The sequence below is a fragment of the Cygnus atratus genome, chromosome 25 (assembly GCF_013377495.2).
Source record: "Cygnus atratus isolate AKBS03 ecotype Queensland, Australia chromosome 25, CAtr_DNAZoo_HiC_assembly, whole genome shotgun sequence".
Taxonomy (NCBI): domain Eukaryota; kingdom Metazoa; phylum Chordata; class Aves; order Anseriformes; family Anatidae; genus Cygnus; species Cygnus atratus.
This window is the reverse complement of record NC_066386.1, coordinates 1,527,948-1,545,563: the sequence shown is the minus strand read 5'-3', so window position 1 is coordinate 1,545,563 and position 17,616 is coordinate 1,527,948. Positions and strand designations below refer to the sequence as shown.

General features: G+C 39.9%; 1 protein-coding gene across 2 annotated transcripts; it reads left to right on the top strand.

The window, feature by feature from the left end:
* Positions 1–1,515: 1,515 nt before the first annotated feature.
* Positions 1,516–17,410, top strand: SMARCE1 (SWI/SNF related, matrix associated, actin dependent regulator of chromatin, subfamily e, member 1). Of its 2 annotated transcripts, none has more exons than XM_035571420.2 (11): positions 1,516–1,815; positions 2,744–2,794; positions 3,362–3,405; positions 6,495–6,599; positions 8,934–9,014; positions 10,132–10,263; positions 11,790–11,961; positions 14,470–14,642; positions 15,624–15,725; positions 16,285–16,495; positions 17,181–17,410. In XM_035571420.2, the coding sequence occupies exons 2-11, from the start codon at positions 2,788–2,790 to the stop codon at positions 17,390–17,392; spliced, it is 1,239 nt and encodes a 412-aa protein (XP_035427313.1). In that variant the 5' UTR covers positions 1,516–1,815; positions 2,744–2,787; the 3' UTR covers positions 17,393–17,410. The 2 variants fall into 2 exon arrangements, with proteins under 2 accessions (XP_035427313.1, XP_035427312.1); XM_035571419.2 differs by having other exon boundaries at positions 6,495–6,662.
* Positions 17,411–17,616: the final 206 nt, after the last annotated feature.

Genomic DNA, 17,616 nt, shown 5'->3' with positions numbered 1-17,616 from the left:
CCATATTCAATATTTCACTAACCTGTGCCAAATTATAATGTAATGCAATCAACATTAAATGCATTTTAATATTAATAAAATCATGTTATTAATAAATTAGAGATGAATGCATGAAGCAGTCAAAAATAGGAAAACACTAGGTTATTCTTCACCTCTTATAAGTATTTTCTCACCTTTTCTTTACAAATATTCTGCCCACATGAAACTGGTACTCAAAAGATGCATATTTGGCTTTCTGAAGATCTTTTCAATTTTTACATTCTTTTTCATTATCAAATAGAAGTCAGATCATTTTGCTGTATTTCAACATACTGGGCACAGATATGCTGTAAGCCGATAGGGGCAGAGTTCCTGGCTCTTTATTTGTTCATAAAAGTGTGCTTATTGAAGACTGAAAACAAACTGGGCCAGACAAACTGCAGTCATCAAGAAGAAATGGGCCTAACTTGCAGCAGCTTGGTATCATACTCAGTTTCTTCTTTTCCCCTTTTACTGTCCTTTTGGATTAGGTAGGTATTATCTATTTTTGTCAAAAAAAATCGAAGATATTTCTAGTATCTTTTCAAGAATCTTCAGTGTTTGTCTTTCCTTCAGCTGTTGCATTCACTGGGTGCACTAAAATCATCCCTTACGTGTCTACGACTCGATCTTTCTAGCTGTATGACAGTATTTCAGTCCTCAACTTCATTTTCATTCTATGTTCAGTCACTGTTTTACATTCAGTCACTGTGAAACTCACTGCATGAGCGATTCCTCTATTAGATACTGAGGTCTGCCATCCTTCACATTCCCCCATCACTCAGAGCCCTAGGCCTTTTATTTGCAAGCCCTTTACCTCGTCTGATTCCTTCACGATACCCACAAATGGTTCTGGATTACCCCAGTGCTCCTGGAATTATCTATGCTGCAACTCACAATCTCCTGCGATTCAGCCCAAGTGTTTGAGGTGGTCGGGCTGATTTAGTTCTGAAGCACAACCTACACAGGCTTAGAACCCACACAGCCCCACAACCTGCAGTCCTTCCACAGCCTTCCTCCAGGCCTCCTTCAGAGCACATCCTTACGTCGAGGCACAGAAACCTCCCCGGGTGCCGCACCGGGCCGGGCCTCCCTCCACAGGGACACCCTTTCGGGGCCGATCTACGCGTTTTGCGCACACAAACGGTTCCTGGGCGCTGCCGGGCCGCCTCGCCTGCCCCTCGTTCGCTTCTTTATGGGGTTTATCCAGCCCCAGGCCCCACACTCCCTGCCCCGCACCGGAGCTGCCCCCGTCGCCTGAGGGGAGAGGCGCGAAATGGCGGCGGGCACGAGGCACCGACCGCCCTTCCCCGCCCGCGCCGCAGATTCGCCACGGGGCAACGCGGCTCTTGCCGCTCCCGGCCTGGCCGCGGTGACAGCGGCCGGGGTGGCATAGGGCTGCCCTGCACGAAACGGACTTGGTGGGAGGACAGAGGGAGGGCAGCGGGCTCCTCTGTCGAAAGTGCTGAGAGGAACGCGAAGGCGAGGCGGCACCTCCCTGCCGGTAACGGCAGGGCCCGGCCGCACGCCCCGCCTCAGCACAGCGCCGTTGCTTTCCGCGCCCGCAGATTCGCCACGGTCCTTCCGGGCCTCCGCTTAAACCCTAGCGGGACGCCGCGAAGGCCGGGGCCTGGCGGGGACTTAGGAGCGAGCAACGCAGCCCCACTGACCCCTTCCAAAGCGGCCGCCCGCGGGCTGAAGGAGGGCGGTGGCTCCGTGTCGAAAGTGCAGAGCCGAGCGCGCAGGCGCTGCCCTCGCCTGGTGGGGAACAAAGGGAGCGCGGCCGGCAGCGATCGGGTGAGTGGCGGCGGGGGGGGGGCTCGGGGCGGCCTGGCACGGCTTGTTAGGAGGCCGGCAAGGCCCGGGGAGCGGCTGAGGTGGGGGCGCTGAGGGGACAGGCCCCGGCCTCCTCCCCGTTAGAGGCGGCGGGGGAGGCCTCAGCGCCCCGCACGAACCGGGGAGGGGCTGCCCCCCCCCCCCCCCCGGGGGCTCCATCGGCAGGCTCGGGGCTGCCGGCGTCTGGCGGGCCTTGGGATGCGCAGCGACGGCGGTTCGGTGTGACCCCGGTCCGGTCCCGTCCCGTCCCGCGGGGACGGCGGCCCCGGGAGCGGCTCTGCGGGGCCCGCTCCGGTCCTCGGGGCGCTGCCGGCCTGCTCTGGGCTGTGCCGATCCCGGAGCCCCCACGGAGCTTCGCGGCGGGGAGCGGCGGCGGGTGCGGAGCTGAGAGAGCGCTGCCTGCCTCCGGTGTGCCGCCGGGTTACTCGGAGAAACGCCGAAAAAATAGCATTTGGTCGTAATACTTCATCCATAGCTACTGATGGGCTGGTTGCTAAAAGATTAAATATGGTTACATCTCACAGTCTGTGCTGCTGGCCTGCACGGTCATTATTTTTTGAACTGTGTGAAAGAGCTGCTGTTTTATCTGGTTATTTATATATTTGTATCATATATCCTGAAACTGGCTGTATAAAATGGCTGGGGGGGGAGAAGAGGTGCTTAAAATCTCTAATGTGAAGATGGCACAGACACGGGTTTTATTTTACAGCTATTTATGGCCAGATTCCTTTGAAAGTACATTCATTTTTTTCAGTGAATGCCTTAGTTTTCAAAAGCTTTTTTGTCTTTATTTCAAAACTGGTCAACTTTTTTTTTTTTTTTTTTTTAGCAAAGATTTGGGAAGGTAAAGGTTTAATATTTAATAGCATGGTATTCTTTTGTTTTTCAGAATTACAAATATAATGTCAGGTGGCTGAAAATTTGTCTATCAAAATGTCAAGTAAGTTTTCAGATTTTTCTTCCTTTGGTGAACTAAAGGTCTGGTTCAGCAGAAACTGTTCATGAGATAATCCTATTATTTCTCGTATGAAAAGGAATGATAGGAAATACAGTTACTTCGGACCAGACTCATGGCCTCAAAGCTTGCTGTGGCTCATTTCTGGTGCACCAGGTGTGACTAGAGCTTAGCTTGCTGCTGATTATCTCTGAAGTCTATATTAACATGCCAAAGTCTGATCGAGTCCAAGTACTCAGTTTCATAGAAAATGCAGTTATTGCAGCTTCTCCGAAATCCTGCTTTTTGCTTATCTTCTTTTAGTTGATGTGTACATAAATGCATTTCACATTCTTTAATCTCCTGCCTAAATAAAAGACTGGCAATGGTGTGGTCTTAAATCTTTTAAATTCTTCTATTGCTTGCTTTACGTTCTTCAGTGACAGAATGCAAAGTGTTTGGGAGCAGGCTGTTTTTTGTAAATCACTTTAAAATGTTTGCCACAATGGATGCCTTAGAAAAAACTCATCCAGATTTTCAAGATTTCTTTTGCTTACATTTATATCTTAACAGAAAGGCCATCTTATGCTCCACCTCCTACCCCTGCTCCCGCAACCGTAAGTATAGTGATTTTTCTCATTAACACAGATACCTGGTAATATAGCCCTTAGTAACTTCCAGAGCAGTAATGGTGGAGTTGCAGCACCTTCCTAAATCGGGAAACTGCACTAGTTGTATTTCATTATTAATTTGGTGTGCACTATTTAAATTCATCTCACTTTTTTGAGCACTTTCTGAAAGAAAACCTGAATAAACTTGTTTTATCTTTATGGCCAGATCCTGCAGATACTTCTTTTTTTTATAAGCAGTTCCTAGGATTACTTACACGTGTAGCCATTTTAACTTAGGCAGGTAACATTGGACTCTTGGTCTGAACTTATGTTTGCAGTCGGTTGCAACAGTATACTAGAATAGTTGAGAACAAAGTGATATATTTAATTCTAAAACTTCCTGGTCAGCTTGTGGCCAAATCATGAGCAAGCAGGGCATGCCTTTGTGCTTCTGCTGTACCTAACCCATTTTCAGTGGAATGCAGAAGTACACAAAATTCTGTTATATTGGCTCAGAATAACGAAACACTTACGAGGGTAATCTTATTCAAGCTTCTTGAAGTCACTGATATTTTAGAGTCCAATGCATGCGAAATACCTTACTTTATAATAAACTGGTATGGAAAGCCAATTAGGAAAATGTGGAAAGTTTTGAGTCTTGTCCAGTTGCGGTCATGCATGTATGAAAACACACGGAAATAGCATGTTGTGGTTAGAAAAGCACCTGAAAGCACATGCATCTCTTGCGTTTGTTTCTAAGCAGCTTGCATTTTAAGAGTAATACTTTCACATGAAAAAATATTAATCTTTGGTACAGAGAAATAAGATGCTATAATGAAATTCTTACCAAAGAAAACTTGGTAACTGTTGTCCAAGGGTGTCCCTGGTCTCTGCATCTGGGATGAGAACTGCAAGATGGGATTTAGATTAAATGTGATGCTTTAAATTTATTGTGCCATACTTTAAATAGAGTTGAAAATATCATGTATAAGTTATGTTCTTAAACACTTACAGAAATAAAACATTTTATTGTTTTGCATAGTTTGTTCAGAGTTTTCATTCTGCATGCAACCTAATAGTTTTGTGCCAATGTTAGAAGAAATGTGATGGCATCCACTCTTACAACTGGATTCCTGCATCAAGATCTATGTACATACATGTGTGAGTCCTTTGGGACGTGGCGTGGATACAGACGTTGTTAAATGGTGTATACTGACGTGGTACATCATTTAGTCAAGTTAGAAAGTCTTCAGGAGGGTACATGAAACAAAAAATTCAAATCTTCGATTAGTGACATATATTGCTTATCTTTCAAACGTGTTTTGTATTACTTAAATTGCATACAGTCCTTGAGATGATGGTCTGTGCTCTGCTAATGCAAGATAGAAAAGGAGACATTGCTTATTCCTCCACAGCCACCTTGAGATCCTGTAGTCAACGAAGTTTCAAGAGTTCTCATTAAGTAGCATTACATCTGAAGTAACAAATGTCCCTACCTTGTAGTATTTAACTCCTGTCTTGCTTAATTCTTTTTGTGCAAACAGATTACCATTGTCATCTGGTTTTGTTAAAGATGATGCTACAGTAACACTGACCCATAGTAAAATGGCATCTTATTAAATAGAGAATGTGTATGTCGTCATCACAGGCATACAAACTGAATAAATGTCAACTGCTGTGACTGAGATTCTGAAAGCTGGGTAATAAAGCATGTATTTGAAGGCAACTTGTTACAGGATACTTTTATTTTGTACTTGTATTGTTTAGAAATAAAGTGTCTACAGTATGTCTACATGCAGTTGAAAACTTTGCAAGTTAATGTAGTTTAGCTTACAGGTTATTTTGTTCCGTATTTGTATCTGTCATGCTGTGGTTCCCTGGAGTCCTGAACTTAATAGAATTCATAGAATTTCTGCAACTGTAATCTAGAATGGGTATGTGAGCAAATGAATTTAAAAGACTACTGGAATGTTTCTTACTAGGACTGAAGCATGAGACACTGTGCCGATAACACTCAAACTCTGAGCAACACTGCAGGATATTATAAGTCATTATGGACTGGGATGAAAGGACCACCACAGTCAGGACCTAATTACAATCACTGTTCAATAGCTGATCCACTTTCTTACAACACAATTTGAATTGTGCATGACAGGAAAAACAAGTGCATAGTTAAAAGGCCCAAGCAAGATTCATAAGAGAAGGGGAAGACAGTGAACCTTCTGATACTTGATTATATGTAGATGACAGGTAAAAAGGGATTGTAGAGAAACTGTAATTTTTTCTGCCTTACGGGATGCAAGAACAAATTGATCCACCTTCAAGAGTGGATAAAGGTGTGTTGATTAACTTCTGAAATCGTCTCCGATTCAGTGGTCGGTTAAGATCAGTTTGTAGCTTCTAACCTGTAGATTGTATTGCAGTGCTTCCTCAACTCTGCCAGTCTGCAGCCAACCTCACGAGAGGCGGACGTCTCAGTGAATCGTCATCTCTCTTGGTTTTTCTAATCCCACAGTTCTGCAAAATATTTCAATTTGCAAATTGCCAGTAATGTCTTTCAGTACTGGTATTGGTGCACAGACGGTGCTCTGAGAGGTTTTTCTTCCTGCTTAGTGACAGCATCACGCTTGTTGGAAAGGTGGATGAAAAGCAGGCAGGGTTTTTCAGTTACAGTAGATGTTGATTTGGGGGATTTTTGCCCCATTAATATGTGCTATGTTGCCTTAAAGTTTAACCCTTTGGATATGAGGCTCTTCTGGAATTTCTTGGTGCCTTATTATACATTGGAAAGTTCTTGTTAGTCATGAGCAGGATTTATGGAATACTTGTTTAAACCAGTTGCACATTTAATAGAAATAAACCCACCAACTTTGGACAAAAATTCTAGCGACGTATTTGCTTAAAATCCTGTTTCCGTAATAGGTTTGTATTGGAGTAAGTTCTGTGTGTTGAGAAGATATCAACTGCTACACCTCATTTGCTTGTTTAAACTCTGATTGCTTTTGCATGCCATATTGCAGTTCACTTTCATTTCTGTGTTTTCCTCGTTTGAGCTCATTTCTCATTCGTGTTTTTGTCTCATTTGTTTCCATCAGCAAATGCCCAGCACACCAGGGTTTGTGGGATACAATCCATACAGCCATCTGGCCTACAACAACTACAGGCTGGGAGGGAACCCGGGCACCAACAGCCGGGTCACGGTAGGAGAATCAACTATTACATCATCCGGCAAACAACAGGAATTGACCAGAAATGGCTTTAGAGTTAGGTTCTTCTGAATCTTGGCTGCTGCCATTTTTTTTTTCTAAGAACAAAAATTTACTTCTGATTTTTACTCCTCACCCCTATCCCTTGCCATTCACTTTGAAGCTTTTTACAGGAAATGGACTTCCATTGAAGAGGGGGAAAGAATATGTGGTAATCATGTATGATGCAGAACTCCAAAGAGACAGACAGACTTTGTGGTCTTCAGTGACCACTGCATGCTTAGGGAGAAGGTCTGTAGTGTGGGCACAAATTTTCCTTGGAGGGAACTGCTAATTTTTTCTTATTAAGGCTTACTGGCACAAAAATAAGGAAGAATACTTTGCAAACTAGGGTTCATTAATAGTATTGCATCATACTATTGAGCCATACAAGAGATGTAAGCCTTTATTTTTCTTTCCAGTCTTAGTTTGATATTAGCTATGTAAAGTTCCTAGTTCAGAAACAATTGTTTGGACAGAAGTGTGATGATCATCGAATAGAATCCTTTCAGATCTTCTGTTATTCTGTGGGTGTGTGGAAAAGGGATGCTAAATTCGTTTTTAATGGAGTAAACAGTGAGCTGGAGTCAGTTTGTGACAGGCGACAACTTCTTTTTAATATAGCTGAAGTCCTGAGCATTAGGTGCAGTCAGAAAAAAAAAAAAAGACTGTGGAAGCACACGGTTTTCATAACTAACAACAGAAATAGAGTAAACCCCTGATAAAAAAAAAAATTCTTTAATTCTCCTAATAAGGTTTTCCATGTAAAAATTTCAATCTTAAAACATCTGCCTTGTTCAGAATGTGGTATAAGGAAAGATTTTTTCAAGAAACACGTACATGGTGCCTTAAATGAAGTGTACTCTTAATGCCTCTCTCTTATAAACCTTCTTTCTAACTTCATATATGAAGTTCATCTGGTTTGTTAAAATGTTTATGGAAAAGACCTTCCCCGTACAAGCTGGAACTTGACTGAACATACTGTCTGAACATATATTTATTTTCTTATACAAGAATAAGTTTTTTTCTGAGAACTTTCATTGTTTCTGTATGTCATAAGCATATACAGCCTTCTGTGCCATGCATATATTAATATATGTATGGTGTCTTTAAATTCCTGTTAATTTAAAAGCATTAAACAATTTCCGTTAATGTTTTTCAAACTCATTTGTGTGTGTATATATGTATACATTTTGGTAATGCATATACCTCATGTACATTATTTATATCTATACGCAATTCCGTATGCATTGTTTCATAGATCTCCATAAATTCAGCAAAACAAAAATATCAAAAGTAAAAATTTGAAAGCCGAATACTGCACATTAAGCAAATAATTGAATTTGGCCATATAGGCTAATCTGTGGCTGTAGTCCTGAAAAAGCTTGAAATTGCTTTATATTTTTTATAAAAATGGTCCCACTTAATGAAATGGAACTCCTTGCATGTCTAAGCTCTTGAAGAGTGGAGGTTTTCAGAACCTGTGGTTGATAGGGATTATAAGGTCATTGCTTTAGGAGAAGAAAGCCCTGCCACATGTTCTGTAGATCGAGGGGACAGGAACAGGTGGGTGCAGCAGCTTCCAATCACTAACAATTACTGCTCAGTGTCTTTTTATTTAGTGCAAGCAAGGTGCTTGACGTTGTACAAACCTAAAGGAAGATAAGAGCACACAAAGATATTGCAGGCTAATTTGGACAACTACAGTACAGCTTGGATACAAATAATGCACAGTGGTGGATCACTTGCATAGGGGTGTTTTTTATAATGAGTAGTTTCATTGGCTCCGAATTACCACTGACATATTTTGTGGACAAACACATTGCTGAAATGATTTGCAAATGAAAAGACATCTAGATAATGTCATAATTCTATCCTCCCTCTCTACCCCTCATCCCACAGTAGACACATTAAATTTGTTAGAACAGGTACAATAAATTGCTAATCAGAAGTGAGAAAAGCAACCTGCTGGGACTGGTGTTTTAATGTAAATTTCTAAGTTGTGCTTTTCAGTTTTTAGAACATGGAGCCGATTTAGATTTTTATCTAGTTGCTGTTCTGTAAGCCTACAGATAAAAGGACAAATTTAGATTGGAAAAATATTATAGTGAGGACCAGTTGTAGTACCTGTTCAGTGGGTTTTTTTTTTGTGATGTTGCTTGCTTCTTGGAATGGGGGCGGAGGGATGTTTGTTTCAACTGCACAAGAATGAATGTTTTCCAAAAATAGTGTGTATGGAAACTGTCCAGTGAGTACATTAACAAATGGATTTATTCGGTTCTTTCATAGGCTTCCTCTGGTATTACCATTCCAAAGCCCCCCAAACCCCCAGACAAGCCCCTGATGCCCTACATGAGGTACAGCCGGAAGGTGGGTATACAGTATCGAACAAGTAATAATAAAAGTTAGTGTTTGTATGTCCTAACGATTAATTGCTATTATCTTAGTTTCAGCTTCTAAACTTTTACTTCTAACAGGCTGCACATTCTTTTAAGGGAATTGTAAAGTACAGATGCATTGCCCTTCAGAATAATGGCAGCAGTAGTCTGTTCACACAGTTGCCAGTTGCTGGGGGGAAAAGGTTTCTCTAAAATAATTTACTACCACTGTCTCTGCTGACAAGGATCCACCCTGCCACATTCAGAAGTTCCTGTGACTTACTGACAGAACTTTTTTTATAAAAAGGAGATATTCCTTGCGGTATACTGGGCTTGGTACAGTGCTGTAGCTGGACTGAAGAGTAGCAATGAGTGGACTTTGCATGTTCTCCTTCACCAACCTAGCCTGTGGCAACGTTTACTTCGCTATTCTGTGAACTGTTTGACAGAAAGTAGGAGAGAGACTCTTGTGGAGTCTGAAATCTGATTGGGCATGGGGAGGGCATGCGAGCCTGTCTGAAGCGGGTGAGCCAGAAGGAAATTCTTCCACCTCTGGTAAAGTATCTTTACCAGCGTATCTGTCTTAGGCCAAAAAACCAACAACAAAAAAAAAGTCAAGTGGCGCAGCAAGAAATAACACTGGCAGCTCTCTCCTTTTTTTTTTTTCCCTATAAAGTTAGAAACCTTTTTGGTGGAGTCAGAACTTGTTGGAACTCAAATTGATCAGCAAGACTGAAAAATATTTTGAAATGTTGCATTCTGATCTGAAAAGCTCAGTGCTCTTTATCATAATCTACTGCTGGATGTGTTTACTCAGTAGCGCTTTTTTTTTCCCAGAGATGCAGCGATGTGCATTTGAGAAGAGAATTAAGAGGGTTAAAAGCAATATTCTCATGAAACCAAAGCCATTTCAGCAATTGCCCGTTTCAGTAGATGACTTCCTACTGACTTCCTGCCCCAGAAAATAATCGAGATAGTTTAGCCAGACATTCCTAACTTAATCCTGTTTTTCGTGGTGGTTCCAGAAAGAACACTGAGATGACAATATAAAATGTTTAATTTGGAAGTATTTAGATATCATTAGTAAAGCTCCAGCTGTTTCTGTTAAGGTCTGGGACCAAGTGAAGGCGTCCAATCCTGATTTGAAGTTATGGGAAATTGGCAAGATTATTGGAGGAATGTGGCGAGATCTCACTGATGAAGAGAAGCAAGAGTATTTGAATGAATATGAAGCTGAAAAGGTAAATGGAAGAAATCTGGGATGTTTATTACAGCTGATTCTTCTAGGAACTGGTCTGAGAAGAAAAATTCATCTTACCCATGCAGTGGTGTATGAGGCATTCACGAGACCCCCTATATGTAACTTAATGGAAGTATGTCCTGACACGTCTTTTAGATTTTTTAAAATAACTGTACATCAACTGTGACTGGTCAGTTTTTAGACCTAATTCAAAATGAAGTATTTATAATTGAGTGTCGATTTTAACTGTTTAATGAATGGATTTGATTGTACAACATCAGTGTTGAAAAGATTGTCTCAACACCAAAATCCTCTTTCAAAACTGGTGCTCTGCAACTACTGCTATTGAGTCATGAACGTGTTCATAAAAGACTTCCAGTCACGTAGGGTCTGGTTTCCATGGTGTATAATCTGGTGTAACTCCATGGTATGGCATAGCGTTTTGTTTCTTAGTAGGAAAATGCTACCATTTTCAGGGTTTTCTTGCATTTGTGTTGCTTTTTATTGATCTTCATGACAAAAGATGACAGCTACATCATGTGTCTAGGTTGGTAAGTGTTGAGGACTTTTACAAGACTGTTACTGTGATCCTAAGCTACAAGGGGAAACTTGTCCACTTGCTGTCTTGTGGTTAAACCTGGTAGGCATCTGAGGTTGTGTACAACCTGGTCAAACCTGAGGAACTTGGAGCTGTTTTTATTCCAAGTCAATAGAGAAGTACTTCAAAGCTGGATGCTCTTAGTTGAAACAAAATCAAGGAATTCTTTTTCTTTTTTAACTTGGTAACCACACTTAGATTGTAAGCTCCTTGGGGCAGGGGCCTTCTTGTTTATATTTTTCAACTGCCTAGATAGGTTTCCGGTCCTAATAATAAAGAAATTGACACCCTTAGGTACTCACACCAATATCACAGATATATCTGATATTTCATTGGAAATACCTCAAATCTCTGTACAAAATCTAGACCAGGCAAATTTTAAAAGTGACGTAAAGCAATTCAAAGGGAAAATATTTCAAAGAAGGTGAAAATAGTGATGCAGTCCTGCTACCAGGAGACAGTAGTCTGGCTGCAGCATTCTGTATCATCCCAGTACAGGGATGGATCAAAGAATACAAAAACATTAAGTGATTTTGAATACTGGTTCATAGCGTACTGGAATAAGGAGAGAGAAAAAATTGGAATCAATGATGTAGTTAGAAATCCAAAGAATTAAGAATATTTTGAGTCAACTTATTTTTTTATCAAAGTTCTGAAGTTTGATTTTAAACTTCAAAAACAAAACTCTTGTAAGACCTCTCAAGGTATTAAAATATGCCTAAAGGCCCAACTAGAGTTTTTTAAAACATGACTGTGGAAGAAGTTCTAATTGGTTAAAAAAAGAAATTAAGAGAATATGATCATTTGTGTATCCGCAAGATAGTTCAAAATAGATTTGTCTGTATATAACTACCTGTTGAGTTGCACCTAATTGTGTCAAGTCTGAAATTGTCCAGTGGTGCAATCAAACAATATTGGTCACGTTTCAGATAGAGTACAATGAGTCCATGAAGGCCTACCATAACTCTCCTGCATACCTTGCCTACATCAATGCAAAAAGTCGTGCTGAGGCTGCGTTAGAAGAAGAAAGCCGACAAAGGCAGTCACGCATGGAGAAAGGTGAACCTTACATGAGTATACAGCCAGCAGAAGATCCAGATGGTAAGCAGAAAGGAATTTGTATGCACATCCAGTGAGACAGCCTCATTGCAAGGCCTACAACATAGAGAAATAATTGCCAGATATGGAAAATTACCTCCGTATAGCCATCACAATGCTTAACATGACTTCCTTTCTATTTCAGTACCTTCACTACTAATTTTCATGATTACATTTTTATTTTTGTAGAGCCAACTTTGTCTTGTTTCCAAAAGCTAAGGTGGAAAGGCAATGATAAAGATTATTCTAGTCCTTGATTCTTTGTGAAGTAATGCTTACACTTCAAAAGAAATCAGTCTGCTTAAAACTCTGCAGTGGCTTTAACATGTAAATTACAAGATGATTAGATGCCTGATTTAATCCAGCCTGAATGGAATTTTGTGCTTTATTTACTACCAGAAGTGCATACTTCTGATAAGTAAATTTCTGGTACGATTTAGAACACCTGAACTCAAATGTCATCTGAGATTGTTTAGAAGAGAAGAGTTATCCTTGCTATTGACAAGTTGATGAGAAAATTCTGAAAGTTTATTTGACTGCAAGGAAATGTACTCCACCCAGTGGGAAAAATTAGATTCATATAGTTGTCTACTTTTAAATTCATGACCAAATACATACTTGTTGAAACCTGAGGGTGAAAAATCTACTCAGTTACACCCTTTTTTTTTTTTTTTTTTTCCTTTTTGTAAAAGCACACCCTTGAGATAAAGCCTGTGACAAAGAGCACTTGCCTGTGTGAGGTAACTGCAAAATGTATGTAAATATATTTAGTGTTCCAGTAGCTGGCATTTTAGAACTTTAAGTTTTGTTCCATGCTGGCTGGGCCAAATTAACTCAGGCAGAGCCAGCTGACCTGGCACTGAGCTGGATCTGCTCATTCCTGGGATGAAATGGCAGATTCTTTCCTGTGGCAGAAACGCTGCTGTCTGTGCTGCATGTCACTAGAATCAAGAGCTTGTAGCATGAAAGGAATCTTGTTAAGAGGACAAAGATGTTTACTAAGGAGACTGATTTACTTAATATTTCTTTGTCTCTTGCAAATCTATTGTCTTCCCACTGTTTTTTCTCTTTTCACTTCATTTAATCAGGTATCTCAATGGGAAATTGAACGTAACACTTTAAAATAAAGCAGGTAACTAGTTTAATGAAAGCTTCTTCCTTGGTAATATTTTCTGGTGTGACGTATTAGGGTTGTCCTTAAGATCTCTGTGAGTAGTTGGAGATTAAATTTCATTAGGAAAACTTCATGTGAAATAAATTCAGCTTCTGGACTTTGCTAAATGACCTCATTCTGAAAGACAATTCAGTTAACCTGCTAGTTAATGGATTTTAACACTCAACTAAATGTGACTTGTATTCACAGAAGTGTCTTCTAAGTTTATTCCCTCACCAATAGTTAATACTGTTTAATTACTCTGCTTTAAATTCTACTAGTTAGACTTCAATTCCTTGAGCCCGAGATAGGTTCTTGGTACCAAAACTGCAGATTCTGGTTTGACTTTTTTATTATATTGAAAAGCTTTACCTGCTCTCTGAACGAATACAGAAAGTCACAGCATAGCAAGCCTTCTGTCTTCTACAGGCCAGAAGCTTTTGAGTGCTGCTAGGTACAGGAAGCATGCTTTGTACTTTCAGATGTTTTGTTCTGCTTTGTAGCATCAAACTGAATTTTACTTCTAAAATGATTACTTAGTATAATCCATAATGCTGTAGTTCACGTTAAATTCTGTAACTAGACTAATGTTCAAGTTTAGTATCTTGCCATTAATTGGAAGCTCTTTTAATTTGGTCAGGGGAAAAAAAATTGACCTGTTAAATTATTCTATCTTCTTGTGTAGTTTATCCTCTAGATGCATGTCAAACAAGACTGTTTAGTTTTTCCTGGGCTGACTTCAACTTCTTTTCTCTGCAAGAAGCTGATAAAACAACGAGCTCTTGACCTATGTGCATGTATATTTTTTCTCCTTGAAGTGTATTTTTTTTTTCAGTAGCTGTTCTCTAAGGAAGTGCATTTGTACCCCTCAAAATGTAGAATACAGTTATTACATTAACTGCAAATTAAATGTCACATTGCCTCATATTTTCATTCCTCAGTGTTTCAAAAAGTAAGTCATTTTGATCAGTGGTACAAAGCTTATTTATAAAGGAATGTCTCTCTTGTTAGTATTGTAACCTTTTATTTTTTAGTGGATATTTTTTTGGTAACAATAGCCCCTCTTACTCTGGAAACGTGGAAACAAGAAATAAGTTAATCTAAATTTCAGACTTGTGGGAAGATGCATGTAAAATAGCTGTCGTAGCTGTGCCAGGGTGAATGGCACTCTATCCTCAAACTCTTTTCTCATTACATGATGTTCTTTAATCAAGTATTTGTTGGTATGAACTTTGTGACATGACAGAAACTGGTGTTAGTTTTTTTGTTTTTAATTAGTGGTGACATTGGTACAGTCAATTAGCCTTGGCACTTGCTTTGTGGAATTAAAGCAGTTGCACTTAAAACTCTTGTTTCAGATTACGACGACGGATTTTCTATGAAGCACACAGCTACAGCTCGTTTCCAAAGAAACCATCGTCTCATCAGTGAAATATTGAGTGAAAGTGTGGTTCCTGACGTCCGCTCTGTTGTCACTACAGCTAGAATGCAAGTTCTTAAACGCCAGGTTCAATCCTTAATGGTTCACCAGGTAAGGATAAATGATACAAAGGCAGCTAAAACATAATGGGGTTAGGCTGTACTCCAAGTCTCAGATCATTTGATCATCTACATGACTATTCTTGTTGGGTGTCAATGTTCTGTATGCTCTAAGAGCTAATCTCTGGGTTTTCTTGGGAGTGGCAAGATGTGAGGCTTCACCTTTTGTGCTGTTTTGTTAGTCAGAATTATGTTAAACTGTATTTTGTCCTTTAGGCCATCTTAAGTACTAAATCCATAGCTCTTCATTATTGTAACCTTCTCTATATAAAGTAAATCTCCAGTTCAATAGATTCTGATAGTTGTGGCTTTCAGCTGGCTTATTACTGTAATCTTGGTTGTTACAATCCTTTATTGAAGTAAATCCTATTGTAGCGTTATTCCTTGAAAAGTAAATGTATGCAAAGAAATCTAGTGAGATCACATTTGTATGTTTCAGCTAGCTTTGAATGCACATACGCCCATATTTTCCAAACAAAAGAACTCTGTCAGTATAGTAAGTATACATGTAGGCAAAGAAAACTGAAATTTGACCAGAATAAAATAGAGATTTGTCACTTTTTTAAAAAATCACAAGAGGGGGTAGAGCTTCTTATTTCTTTGAATTGTGGTCTTTCTGCATTAGAGGATGTAACTGAAGTGTTGTGTGTGTACTATAGGGTGTATAAAATGAAAGAAAGCATGTAGGTTTTGTGCTGGAAGATGATAAACTGTTCACCTTGACTCCATACTGTTTAAAATTTCTAATAGGCCTAACAATTGTGAATTACTGCACAGACCCATTTGTAGTTCAGACTTTTTTTATCTGAACTTCTTAGCTATTGGGTATTGGATCAAGGAAAACATTTTGAGATAAGGGTGTTTAAAACATGAAAACATGGGTACATTTTAAAACATTGGTGTAAATATTTTTGTCCAGTTCTTCAGATGACTGCATAGTAAGCTTCTTACCATTTATTTATTTAATTTCCAGCGTAAACTGGAAGCTGAGCTTCTGCAAATTGAAGAGCGCCACCAGGAGAAGAAGAGGAAATTCTTGGAAAGCACAGAATCCTTCAATAACGAGCTCAAAAGGGTACAACTCTCACTCTTCTCCACTTATTTTGAGGAGTCTAGTAGTTAACCATTTATATAAATACTCTGACTACTTCTGTTTATTTCTGTATTGAATTATTTATAATTAGATGACTGCAGTGTCCTAGGCCTGGTGAAGTGTGTGGGTGTTAACGCATGGTGTTTTTATTATTCCATGCTCCTTCATTGACCTTTAGTAGTTATATTCAGCCAGTCCACTTTAAAAGTGCCTTCAGGCTTGACTGGTTGAGTTTACTAGGGAGCAGCTCAAGGAAGGTGGCCTAAAGCCACTATGAAGAACATATTGCTCTGTTCTTGGCTGCATTCAACAACAGGGCTTAGGTTGTTTCTTTAAGCCCCCCCCTTTTTTTTTTTTGATAATATGCTTATTTCTCCCTGTGTAGTTAGTGAAGGTTTTAGTATAAACTTTATCAAATCAAAATAGTTACACTGCATGTAGAAATACTGAACTAATAATAATTGGGTATTCCTGATACTTAGTTTTTCATTGTAACCAGGGTAGTAAAAGAGCTTTTTTGTTTGTTTGTTTTTATTGCTAGTTATGCAGTTTGAAGGTAGAAGTGGATATGGAAAAAATTGCAGCTGAAATTGCTCAAGCTGAGGAACAGGCTCGCAAGAGGCAGGAGGAAAGGGAAAAAGAAGCAGCTGAGCAAGCTGAACGCAGTCAAAACAACATAGCAGCTGAGGAAGAACAGGCAGCTAACAAGATGGAGGAGAAGAAAGAAGAGGAGAGTGCTCCAATGGAGACAGGTAACTGCATTTAAAGAGCAGTTTAAGAATCCTCAAAGGATTGGCGTTAAAGTATCTCTGTAGACGCTCAGCTTAGCCGGGGAGGCCCTACATTTTTGTTGTTAGTAGGAAGGCTTCTTCAGAAGAACACTCAGAAGAGTTAACTTCATCTTGGTGAACACAGGTGTTTGCTTTCTTCTCATAAAGTTGTTCCTTTTTATAAGGGTAGAGGATATCACAAAGCCAGTATGTAATGCTTGGTGTTTAAATGTACCCAAGGGAAAAAAAAATTGATTTCTGAATGCCTTCTGAACCTAACTCATCTCTTAAACATGTTAGCTAGGAGCAACTGAAAGTTTCCTTGTCCTACTGTTGACATCTAGCAAGGATGTTAGATGACAGTGAGTCATTGCTGAAACAGCATAAGGGAAAGTGGAAGAGTTGAATTCTAGTTTAATGAGGCACAATGCTTGGTGCCCGGACTTCTGAGGTCAGGCTGCAAGTGACTTTCAGGATGCCATGTGACAGGACCACGTACATTCGAAGTACTGAGTAGTCTTTCAGAGCTGTGCCTCTACTGCACATTCTAAGTAATAAATGTTATGAAATACTTGGATTTACTACAGATTCTATTTCTTCCTAGATTCTAATCGCACTACTTAAATATGTTGGTATATAAATGACACTGAGAAATATTTTATTACAGAAGAGCCTCACCCAGAAGAGAGCACAGAAAACCAGCAGAATGGTGAAGAAGGAACATCTACCCCAGATGATAAGGAGAGCGGCCAAGAAGGGGTTGATAGCACTGCAGAGGAAGGAACCAGTGATAGCAACACTGGTTCAGAGAGCAATAGTGCGACAGTTGAAGAGCCTCCTGCAGACCCAATCACTGAGGATAGTGAGAAGAAAGAATAAATATTGACTTGTTTCATGTGTCTCTTTTTAATGAAGTACTGTTTTGATTTCAAAATGTGCTAAGCAGCTTTTGTATCTTCCTTGCTTGTATCACTTGTCTCCAAAGGATATTGGGTTTTAGTAACACTTCGTATTATCAGCATAGAGACTAAAAGGGCCCTTTAGGGGCAAAGGGTATCTTACAACAGACAGAAAACACCTCATGTATAAATACAGTGATAAAA

Coding starts and splice junctions, on each gene's coding strand:
- SMARCE1 (XM_035571419.2), top strand. Junction 6,663..8,933: donor TGACCAGAAATGGCTTTAGA/GTTAGGTTCTTC, acceptor GTTCTTTCATAG/GCTTCCTCTGGTATTACCAT. Junction 15,726..16,284: donor TCAATAACGAGCTCAAAAGG/GTACAACTCTCA, acceptor TTTTATTGCTAG/TTATGCAGTTTGAAGGTAGA.